General features: G+C 35.3%; 3 protein-coding genes across 4 annotated transcripts; all 3 read left to right on the top strand.

Moving 5' to 3' along the window:
• Positions 1–215: 215 nt before the first annotated feature.
• LOC111388615 (protein ACCELERATED CELL DEATH 6-like) lies at positions 216–2672 on the top strand. 2 transcript variants are annotated; one of them, XM_023013370.1, is made up of 3 exons: positions 216–1038; positions 1135–1670; positions 1753–2672. In XM_023013370.1, exons 1-3 carry the CDS (start codon positions 387–389, stop codon positions 2356–2358), a joined length of 1794 nt encoding a protein of 597 aa, XP_022869138.1. In that variant the 5' UTR covers positions 216–386; the 3' UTR covers positions 2359–2672. The 2 variants fall into 2 exon arrangements, with proteins under 2 accessions (XP_022869138.1, XP_022869137.1); XM_023013369.1 differs by having other exon boundaries at positions 218–1038; positions 1750–2672.
• A 7145-nt stretch (positions 2673–9817) lies between these two features.
• LOC111388606 lies at positions 9818–11235 on the top strand. The gene is made up of 5 exons (XM_023013361.1): positions 9818–9924; positions 10105–10254; positions 10359–10686; positions 10781–11003; positions 11162–11235. The coding sequence occupies exons 1-5, from the start codon at positions 9818–9820 to the stop codon at positions 11233–11235; spliced, it is 882 nt and encodes a 293-aa protein (XP_022869129.1).
• Positions 11236–11326: 91 nt separating this feature from the next.
• Positions 11327–12210, top strand: LOC111388607. Its single transcript, XM_023013363.1, has 3 exons — positions 11327–11420; positions 11632–11731; positions 11952–12210. The coding sequence occupies exons 1-3, from the start codon at positions 11327–11329 to the stop codon at positions 12208–12210; spliced, it is 453 nt and encodes a 150-aa protein (XP_022869131.1).
• The last annotated feature ends 219 nt before the right edge of the window (positions 12211–12429 follow it).

Genomic DNA, 12429 nt, shown 5'->3' on the forward strand with positions numbered 1-12429 from the left:
TGATGTGTGAATGAGTGGTGAAATTTGAAACTAAATTGAAGTTCGGTGTAACAATGAGATTTAACTGAAATTTCAGGAACCGCGGAGAGAATTCATCCTTATTTAATTAATCAAGTATGGCATCACAGTAGTTGTATCTTATGTTATAGAAGATTCCTCTTAAATTCAAAACTTAGTGTACTTAGGTGGATGAAATTAGTCCCATATGATTAAGAGTTTTATCTTATTAATTTTCGTCAATTTAAGATTGACTTAAAAAATAAAAATGTGAAGTGAAGCTGAAACTACTTGTTCAATTTCTCAGAAAGTACCTGTATCATACAAGTGCTAATATAAATTAAGTAGTTCATGTTAGTAAAGAAGGTTGAGAAAGCATTGAGTCACAAATGTCTGTGCCTAAGTATCCTGGGTTGTCAGAAGAAGTTGAGGAGAGTTATGAGACTGCAGACACAATGGACCCCAAGCTATACAGGGCGACAACAGGCGGTGACATACTTGAATTCGTGAGGGCAATGGAACATGTGACGGTCGATAGGCATCACGATCCACCAGCTACCTGTGTCCAACTCGGGCCTCAAAAGACGACAGTTCTGCATATAGCAACGAGCTTTGGGCATCACGAAATTGTTAAACTTATTTGCAAGGATTTAACTTTCTTGGTTGCTGACAAGAATGCGAGAGGGGATACCGCACTCCATATTGCAGCCAGAGCTGGAGATTTACTGATGGTGCAGATATTAATTCATTCAGAATACAAAGAAGGTGGCTTAGGAGAAAAGAATGAAAAAGGCAATACGGCTCTACATGAAGCTTTGATATTTAGCCATGAGGAAGTGGCTCGAATTTTAATCGAGAAGAACCTAAATATGGAGTATTCGCATAACAAGGCAGGCAAATCTCTGCTGTATCTGGCTGCGGAAGCGGGATTTGTCACCATTGCCAAGCTCCTATTAGAAAATCCTGTGGGGAATTACAATGTTGGTGGAAAAACCGAAAACAAGTCACCAGTTTTTGCTGCAATCCTTGGTAGAAACATCGGTAAGTTAAAAGAGCGAAACCTCTCTTTTGTCCTCTCTTGTTCTTTTTCAGTCATCGAGAATGCTAAAGAGTCTCCCTTTTTTTTTTTTTTTTGAGATGTTCTAAACTTACTGTGGGAAAGGTACCAATCCTCCTTCCAGTCAAGAAGTGGGAATGGAAAGAATCCTCTTCATGTCGCTGTATGCACCGAATATAAGGATGGAGTAAACTTCTTATTGAGCAAACATCATTACTTGGCTTACCAGAAAGACAAACGAGGATTCTTCCCCATTCATTCGGCATCCCAGAAAGGCTTCATCGACATAATCAAATTGATTCTTCAAAATCGCCCAGATACACGAGAACTACTGGCTACGCGTGGACAAAACATACTTCATATTGCGGCCAGAAGTGGAAACTACAAAATTGTGGACTTTATGCTCAAAATGCCAGAGCTGGAGAAGCTTATTAACGAAAAAGATGCAGACGGAAATACACCTTTGCATTTGGCAACGATTTGTGGGTATCCCAAGTTGGTACACACTCTAATAAGGGATGAAAGAGTGATTATTGAGCTGGTAAACAATAACTATCAGACAGTGCTTGACATTGCTGCAGAACATATTGAACCAGAAATGGCATCGTTTCAGAAGGTAATCCCTTTTCATAGACAAAAACCGACACATACTATTTAATACGTATTAAAATGCGCTAGTCAATTTATAAATGCAGCAGCTAACATGGATGGCCCTAAGAGTTATTCGTGCCCCACAAGCACGTCAAACAAAGAATTTCAGTGGTATAAGTTTCAGGGTAGGGAACCAGACAGAAAAGGAACGTTGGAACGATAAGATCAATGTAATTCTGCTGATGGCAACCGTTGTTGCAACAGTGACATTTACTGCTGGATTCACCATTCCCGGTGGCTATAACAATACAAATCCAGAACAAGGCATCGCGACCATGTTGGAAAAAGTGAAGTTTCAGGAATTTGTGATTTGTGACATATTGGCAATGTACAGCTCCATCATTGTTGCTGTTATCCTCTTATGGACACAGCTGGGAGATACTAATTCCAAGCATGTTGCCTTAAAATTGGCTGTTCCACTACTCGGAATAGCCCTTGCCATGATGTCTATAGCATTCATGGCAGGAGTGTACCTTGTAGTGAGCAAACTCAGTTGGCTTGCTAACGTTGTGTTGTTCATGGGCACTATCTATGTCATTGCACTCGCAGTGCTCCTTATTCCTCTCTGTTTCATAGGATTATCAAACTGCCGCGTCTACTATTTCATCTATTATTATCCATTGGTCCTGGTGTTATACATAGTTGGAACCTAAGCACAGCCGCGCTGAAGTCTGGGATTGTCTCTAAAGGATAAGTATCTTATCAAGTTGTAAAAGTAAGGTATTGAAAATAAGTCAGTGCTTCATTGGGGTTGGAGATCAATTATCTGTTGGTCTCTCGAGTTTCTAGCACTGGAAAGATTGCAGCTGTTGTACTATACAGGGCTTGAAGAGTTAAAGAGTACTACTCTTTAGTTTACTATGAAAAAGCTTTAAAACCGTGCTTATATTATGTTATCCAAAAATAAAGAATGAAACACATTGTTAAAAACATCTATCACAGATTTGTGTATCACTTTGATTTCCCACTCATTTGCCTGTTGAATCATCATTTTTCGTACTGTTACACACGCTGTATACAATGTTCAAATGAAAGTTAAGTTCGGCCATCACACACTTCACTATAATGCTGTTGTACTATACAGGGCTTGAAGAGTTAAAGAGTACTACTCTTTAGTTTACTATGAAAAAGCTTTAAAACCGTGCTTATATTATGTTATCCAAAAATAAAGAATGAAACACATTGTTAAAAACATCTATCACAGATTTGTGTATCACTTTGATTTCCCACTCATTTGCCTGTTGAATCATCATTTTTCGTACTGTTACACACGCTGTATACAATGTTCAAATGAAAGTTAAGTTCGGCCATCACACACTTCACTATAATGTGTCCTCTCGTAGTTATACGTTTCAATCAAAGAAATATGTCCGCTCATTGGTGTAGCTGTGCATAAATCATCTAAAACGAACAAATGGTTGGAAACGAGAAGCAAGCTATAGAAAGGCCAAAAAAATTCTCAATCACGATTAAACCGATTACAAGAATGCCAATTATAGTACCTACTATCTTGTAGTTAAATTACTGCTGTTAGAAATTAAGTCAATTGTAATTACCCAATGATAGATCTGATACCACGAGATATAGGCAACAAGAAAATAATAATAACAGGAACACAAGATTTACGTGGAAATTCAAGACAGGAAAAACTATGGACAACAATAGGGTAATTCATTAATAAAGAATAAAGAAGGATTACAAATAATTTCTCTAGACCAAACTAATAAGTTGGACAATTGTCAATCTCAATATATGCTATACACCACATATTAATAATCAAAGATTCCCTAATACACTAGGATAATATAATACATTGAAGAGTCTAATATAAGGGGTAATCCTTGTCTACTAAGTCTAACAAATAATAGAGTATTTGGAATAATAGAGAAAAAACTATTTTAAAAAAGAGCAACCTTCTCCTTATCTGTCTTGGATTATTTCAAGACTTATTCAAGTCATGCTACCAACTCCCAATAGAACTCCTAATTAAATTTTTAATAGAATTCGTGTCACACCCAAATTATAACAATTATCCACCTTCACACAAATTCTGCTACAAGGATTAAAACTCCAATTTCCAACAAGAATTCTCTACCTAGAGATGAATTTCACTGCAAGGAATAGAACTCAACTCTTCAACAAAATCTTCCAACAAAGCTCTCTACCAAAACTTCTCTAACAAAATTCTCCACATCTTCTATAAAAGCCCTTAAGTGCAAACTCAACAAAATGTCAATTGAATCCAAACACTGTTTATCAGCAGGATTACCTTGGGTATCAAATTTGCTCGAGATTATAAGCACGAGCAACAAGACCATCAAGATCACAACTAACTCCATCAGATTTACCAAATTTTCTCTAATTATCACCACGAGCAACAAGATCACAACTAATGCCATGTAAGTCAATGCTTATCAAAGCATAAGAAACCAATTCAACCTCATTGAACCTCTCCTGAGGTCTAATATATCTTTTTTTTCAATTTGATGACAGTTGCATCAAACGTGACCGTTGAACCTTCCAAAACATATAACTGAGACATTATCTGCCCCTTTTATACAACCCAATCCTTATGTTACTTCTTCTCCAGCATCAAAGCATAAATCTGCAATAAAAATCTGGTGTTGCGATCTAAAAGCGGACATCAAACTTCATACTTGCCATCCCGAAACAATCAAACCCCATTCTGAGTTTATCAAACACCACTCTAATATGAAACAAAATTGATTCTCCTAGAAAATTGTTAAACCTTGGCTCTACACCACTTGTTACAAATTAAGCCAATTGTTATAACCTAGTGACAGATTTGTTACGGGCAAAGGAGGAGAATTTACTAAGAATCAAAATTTGGATTGTTATTACAAAGTTTGATGCTCTCAACCAAATCTAATGTTTTCTAATGCTATGAAGAGCCAACAAGTCGTGGAGTATATATACAACACTAATTATAGTGTTTTAGATGGAATGGGTATCTTAAAATTCATCAAAATTGTGAAACAGGCTTGGATCAAAATTCACCGACACTCAAGCGGTGCCTCCAAAGCTTGAGTGCCAAGCTCATGTGCAGCGAACACCTGACTCCCTATTTTGAGCTCTTGAGCAGAAGATGAGCACGGAGGAAGCCAAAATGCAGCGACTTTTTCTTCTTGGTCCATCTTTAGACTTTCTCAAGGCCTCTTCAACCAAACCATCGATACCTGATGAAATTCTAACAACTAATCTTCATGCTGATTTGTACAAAGTGATCCAATACTTCCGAATGAAACCATTTTCCTAAATTATATTCTTGCTTCCGTTGTGTAATTATATATTCAGGTTTCAAAACTAGTAAGAATAGATTAACAAAGTTGAAGAATTAAAAATATATTAAAATTCTAGTTTTGAAAATAAGAGTTACTATTCACTAAATTTCGTTATTATTTGCATTCATTTTAAAAAACTAAGCGAAGGGGACAAAAGACCACTAGTGTGGTTATTCTATATCATAATAACGAAAGAAAAATAAATGGGTGAGGCATAGACCTGACTTCCCACAAAGATAAAGTACAACAATAATCTCAAAATAAATGAAATAGTAAATACAATAAATAAATTAAACAAACAAAGTGCTTTCATGAGGGTATACCATTTTGTGATACATAGAATGGATTCAAGTATTTGGTCCAGTGGTGGCAATCAAGCCTAGTAACTCGTAGGCTCAAAAAAGCTCAACCCATGGGTGAGACGAGCCCAAGCACTGGCTCTGGCTTGTGGGTATGCTCACCTTTAACAGTGATCGTTTGGTCACTTTTTAAAGTTTGTGATCATTTGAAAAACAGTGACAAACTTTAAAAAAGAGATCATTGGCCTCCCAACAGTCCCTAAATCTTTATTTTTGTTTTCTTCTATAAATACTTCAAAAAATTTCATCATTTTTTTCACAATAAATTCAACAATCTCTTTACAATCTCTACATTCTATGATAAATCCTTGATTATTCAATTATCGAAAAATTCTTCTACTCTCTAGAATTATATTAGATACACAGATATTCATTCTCTTAATTCATTTTCTACATTATGCATTATTCAAATTATACATTTCATCTTTATTTTCTACACTACAGTCTAATTCTATGTTTATGTTATATAATACAAATGAATTATCATGATTTTTGAAGGCTTGTTCAGTGGCCAATCATCTATGATGTCACAATCTCAATTTTTCAATTAATTTGTTGGTCTGGACGACGTCCCCCTCCCCGATGATTTACCTGGATTGTACTTTGATGATGCACTTGGAAGTATTAATTAAATTGATTTAGATGACATAGATGAAGATGTCGATGAAGCTGAACTGTGAAATCTCGATACAAGAGAGAAGTGAAAAGGAAAGAAGCTGCAAAGTATTGGGAGCATTTTAAATTGATTTCAACCACTTATACAATCGACAGAATCGACGGCTATGAGGTGTAAATATTGTCAAATGTGATTAACATGACAAAAACATATTGGTGCTACTCACCTCAACTGTCACTACGCCAAATGTACTGCCAAACATGAACTTGTTGGTCAATCTCAAACACAACTAGCCTTTGGTATTCCTTCTAGTAGCGGTTTTTCAACACTAAGTATGTGAATGTACTTGGAGGAAAGAACTCATGATGGAATGGCGATGTTCGTCGTCAATGTGGAGTTGTTGCTAAGCATAGTAGACAATGAGCATTTCACAACACTCGTGAAAGAATATCTTCAATCATAGTGCAAAGGGATAAGTAGAAACACTCTTCACAGTGATATCATTAATTATTTTCTTAGAACTAAGAATCAGTTAATTAGTGATTTAAAAAATATGGTAGTGTATATCATTGACTTCGTATTTATGGGAAAGTATTAATAAAAAAAGTTATATAAAAGAAAGAGGGTTTTCAGAAAATATTAAAAGAATTCAAATCTAATTTCAAATTTTCAAATCTCAATTGCTTCGAGTCTTTTTCTAAGACGGGTCTAAATCTTTAACAAAAAAAAAAATTGATTATTTATTTTAAAAATCAAGCCTTTGAAAGTGAAGAATCCATTTCCTCAAAATCCAAGTATCATCAATGACAGTACCTGTAAAAAGTTGCACAGGTAATTAGGGTCTCGTTTGACCCCCAAGTATTTGGTATTATTGTTTTTGGAATAGTGTTTTTTTTTTAGAATGTATGGTTGAAAAAGAAGAAAATATTTTTGATTTACATATAATATTATTTTATGAAAAATTATGAGGTAGAAAATAAGATTAAAAAAAATTATAATATGAAATAATGGGAGCCAAATGGGGGCAAGATCGTGTACAATTTTAACTCCATCTACTTAAAAATAAGTAGGAGGTCCAAGTTCGGATAAGAGAAGGAGGGTCCAAAATATAATTTTAAAAGAAAAATTCATATCAATTTCAAATCTTAAGGTCCGTTTGATTGTAAGAATGAAATGTGGGTGGAAAAAAACGAATTTCAGAAAATTGAATTGCCTAGAACTTGTTTTATTGGGAACTGTCAATTAAATGTATTTGATTAGTATAATTTTTCACTAGAAAATGTTGAAATTTTGGATCTTTTTGTGTTCGTTTGACTTTGTTTTTCATGAAAATTATCAATTAAAAGGATAGAATTTGTTGTAATTATGGATAGAATTTGTTTTCATTGCCCAAAAAAAATAATAAAAATAAAAAAAAATTGGAAAACACTTTCTCACCAAAACCAAAGGAAAACATTTTCCTTAAAAACCAAGAATTTGGGTCAGATGGGGGTAGGGTGGAAAATGAATTCCGTGGAAAATTTTATCTATCAAACAACACATTTGGATGGAAAATAATTTCATTTTCCATGGAAAAGGCATGTATCAAACAGGCCCTTAATTCAATTTATTATTTCTACATTTTACTTCTTCAACTTTATAATTTCATATTCATACAATTCAATTATTCAAATCAAACATCATATAAATTCTATACATTCAATATATTAATCTAACGAAAAGAAATAACATCAGTATTTCAATTGTCGAGATAATTGTAGCCTAGTAGAAGGGTTACACAAAAAAAAATTCAGCTTGTAGGCCAAGCTTGGCTCGGCTCTGGCCTACGAACCACGAGCTCATTGGCCAAGTTCGGCTTGGCCTTTGACATACACTTAGCTTGTATTTGATGAACCATGAGCTTAATGGGCTTGAGTTGGTTCAGTTCGGCCCATTGCCATCACTACTTTGGTCTAATACATGTCCTGATCATAAAAGTCTAAATAGTTGAGGTTACTTGCTAGTGAAGGGTAATAGATGAGCCGAACTCATGGGTAATGGTCTCAAGCTAGCTCAGCTCAGCTCAGCCCATTGCCACCACTACTTTAGTCTAATACATGTCTTTATCATAAAAATCTGAACAGTAGGGGTCACCCACTAGTGAAGGGCTCCGCCTAAGGCATGGGGCCCAACTAGTGCAAATGGACCATCCGCGCAACATTCCCCTGTGTGTCGATCAAAATACTGATGCTTTAGGTCTTATGTACATCGACCTCATAGTTTTCTATGCAATCTCCCAAGACCAAACCATCTATGTTACTTTGAATTTACGTGTTCACATTATCCAGACTCATATGCATTCATCTTATCCGAAATCGAAACCGTGATGATAGGAATCAGTGGAGGTATAGGAGTACAAGTCTTGGAGGAGGTAGACTTTGATTTATCGCCTACTAAGCAAAAGACCAAGTCCTCAATTAAAGATCTCATAATGGACCTTAACTTTATATATTGTTGCCTATTGAAATGATCAATCAACATCAACTTGATAGTGGACTTGTCAATACCATTATTGCCCAGCATTCCTTTGAGAGAGATATCGATGTGATCTATGGAACAAAGGCAATGAAGGCAAGTCCAAGCAAAGATCCATTGATCGTTGAAAAAGGTCCTATGACTAGGTCGCGAGCGAAGAGAGTTAAAGAAGCAATGGAACTAATTGCTCAAGCCACGGTGGACGAAACATTGATCAAGGCAAGTAAGGAAATAAGTTTCATGTTGGACTCAAAAAAAAAAAAAGCAAGTTGGTTCAACGTGAATCAAGCAATGGACGGAGGGCTGACCAAGTTAACTATGTGACCACATAGCTTCATGCAAAATGTCAAAGAGGCAATTTAAGTGATCTATGTGATTGCATCCATAAGTACTATACGGCTGCATAGTACAATCTGGACACGAATTTTTTTAAATTTCGCATAATCTCCTATTTATATTAAAACTTTATTTTTTGGTATCTTTTACTATTTTTAGACTTAAATTTCATGTCAACTAAGGTTTATTAAGTTCTCTATAAATGGGACTCAACTTTAACTTTTGAGAGATATCATTGAGAGACATATTTTGCTTTCAATCCTTGTTCTTCATTGAACTAATTTTTGGAAGTTATCAATATTTATTTCTTGTAGTGTTCAAACAATTCGAGTGAAATTCTTGAGTCTTATGATCACTGGGTCAACATATTGCCGGCAACTATGTTGGTAATACATGGGAAGAATTGAAGGTTATCATGAGAAAGAGGTTCATGCCTAATCCTTACTATAGGGAGCTTCATCAAAAATTGTGAAACCTCTACTAGGTTCTAAGAGTGTGGAAGCTTATCATAAGCAGATGGAGATTGCTATGGTAAGAACGAATGTTGAGGAGGATAGGAAGGCCACCATGGCTTGATTTTTGAATATTTGAATAGGAAGATAGCTCATGTGGTAGAACTACAATATTATGTGGAGATGGAGGACATGCTAGATATAGCTATGAAGGTAGAGAGGCAACTATAGGAAGGGGACAACTAGAATCCATCAAGTTCTTTGGGTTCTTGTCCTTTTTGAAAATCAATATGGGATAACAACAAGGGAGACGGGACTGTTTTGAAGAGCATAATTGAACCACCAAAGGGAAAGAGGAAATTGCTAGCAAGGGCACATCCAAGGAAGAATCCCAACCATCTAGGAGTCGAGATATCAAATGGTTTAGGTACTTGGGATCGAGACACATTGCTTCTCAATGTCCAAACAGAAGGGCAATGATTTTGAGATACAATTGAGAGGTGAAGAGTGATAGTAAAGATGACTATGAAGATATGCCGGAATTGGAAGAAGCTAGTGATGGTGAGAAGTTGGAGTATGGCATGGGTGAGCTACTGGTTATGAAGCGAGCTCTTCGTGATCAAATCAAAGATGATGACTTGTAGCAATAAAAGGAGAACATATTTCATGTGAGGTGCAATATCGACGACAAGGTATGTAGCATGATTATTGATGGAGGTAATTGTACTAATGTGGCTAGCACAACACATGTTGAGAAATTAGGATTAACCATTTAAATGCATCCTAAGCTTTACAAATTGCAACGGTTGAATGAATGTAGAGAGGTTAAGGTGAATAGGAGGGTATTGATGAGTTTCCCAATTGGGAGATATCATGATAAAGTGATGTGTGAAAGTATTATTTCATATATATGTGGGGCATATTTTGTTAGGAAGGTCATGGCAATATGTAGGAAAGTGATGCATGTTGGGTACAAAAAAAATAGATATAGCTTTTACCAATGATGAAAAATCTATTATTCTTACACCATTAACATCAGCACAAGTGTATGAAGACCCGATCAAATTGAAAAAGTGAGGAAGAAAAAAGATTGAGAGAAATAGAGAGCGAGAGAGAAAAAAGTGAGGTGACTAGCAGTGAGAAAAATAGTAGAGCCACAGGAAAGAAAAGAAAAATAGTTTTCGAGAGGATAGAAAAGTCGAAAGTAAATTTCTTTGTAAAAGAGAGTGAATTGAAGAGTGCAGTAGTTGAGGGACAACCTATGATCTTGTTGGTTTATAAGGAGTCACTCCTCAATCTTGATAAATCTAACACACCCCTCCGTAGTTTGGTCACTTTTTTGTTGCAAGAATTTGAAGACATGTTTTCAGAAGACATGCCTAATAAGTTACCACTATTCGAGGTATTAAACATCAAATTAACTTCGTACCTAGAGCTATCATTCCAAACTGACTGGTTTACCAAAGTAATCTCGATGAGACTAAGAAATTTCAAAGGTAAGTGAAGGAATTAATGAGCAAGGGGTATATGAGGAAGAGTACGAGTCCATATGCCTTACCAATGTTACTTGTGCCGAAGAAAGTGGAACATGTAAGATATGTGTAGATTGTCAGGCCATCAATAATATAACGGTAAAATATCATCATCATAATCCTAGGTTAGATGATATATTAAATGAATTACATCGCTCATGCATATTTAGTAAAATGGATCTTAAAAGTAGTTATCACCAAATTCGGATAAGGGAATGAGATAAATAGAAAATCGCCTTTAAAACTAAATATGGGTTATATAAGTGGTTAGTCATCCATTTGGACTTATTAATGCACCTTGTACATTTATGCCATTAATGAATAATGTTTTATGTGCATTCATAGGTAAATTCGTAGTGGTTTACTTTGATGATATCTTGGTATATAGTAAGAACTTAAATGAGCATAAAGGACATTAAAGATGTGTACCTGTAGTCTCAAAACAAGAACAACTTTACTCTAATTTTAAAAAGTGTACATTTTGCATGAAAAAAGTTATTTTTCTTCGATATGTTGTTAGTGCAAGGGGGAATAGAAGTAGATAAAGAGAAAATCAAGGCTATCAAGGAATGGTCAACTCCTAAAAGCATAACTGAGGTGAATGGTTTGGCTAGTTTCTATAGGCATTTTGTTAAAGACTTTAACACAATTACCACACCACTCACGAAAGTTGTCAAAAAAGTGTAGGATTTCAATGGGGCGTAAACAAGAGCATGCATTTAACACTACTAAAAATACGTTGTTCAAGGCACTGATTTTAGCACTTCATAACTTTAATAAAACTTTTGAGATTGAATATGATGCCTCAAAAATAGGTATTGGAGCTGTTTTAATGCGAGATAGAAGGCCAATAGCTTACTTCAGCGAAAAACTAAGTGGAACAACTTTCAATTATCCTACATATGACAAGGAATAGTGTGCACTTGTTCGAATATTGAAAACATGGCAGCACTACCTATGGCCAAAGGAATATGTGATTCACACTGACCAGGAGTCCTTGAAGCATTAACAAGAGGCATGCAAGGTGGATGGAGTTCATTGAGGCATTTTCATATGTTATTTGATGTAACAAGGTAAAGAAAAATGTGGTGGCAGATGCCTTGTCAATGAGGTATGTATTTATAATTTCCTTTAGTGCTGAATTGCTAGGATTCGAATATGTTAAGAAAATGCATGCTATTGATTCGGCCTTTTTTAATATATACAAATCATGTGATAAAGGGGCTATGGATATATTCTTTAGACATGATGGTTACTTATTTCGAGCAAACAAGTTGTGTGTTGCTAAATGTTCAATGAGAGAATTGTTAATAAGAGAAATAAATAGTGGAGATTTGATGGGTCATTTTGGGGTAAAGAAGACCTTAGAGATACTAGATGAACATTTTTATTGACCTAAGATGAAAATTGATATTGATTGGTTTTGTGATAGATGCATCACTTGTAAAAATGCTAAGTCTAAAGTTTTACCTTAAAGCTTGTATACACCGTTATCTGTTCCTAGTGAACCTTAGGTTGATATATCTATGGAGTTTGTATTGGGTTTACCTAGGACTAAGAAAGAAAAATGTTCTATATATGTGGTGGTAGATAGATTTGGTAAGATGTCACAT

The sequence above is a fragment of the Olea europaea genome, unplaced genomic scaffold (assembly GCF_002742605.1).
Source record: "Olea europaea var. sylvestris unplaced genomic scaffold, O_europaea_v1 scaffold510, whole genome shotgun sequence".
Taxonomy (NCBI): Eukaryota; Viridiplantae; Streptophyta; class Magnoliopsida; order Lamiales; family Oleaceae; genus Olea; species Olea europaea.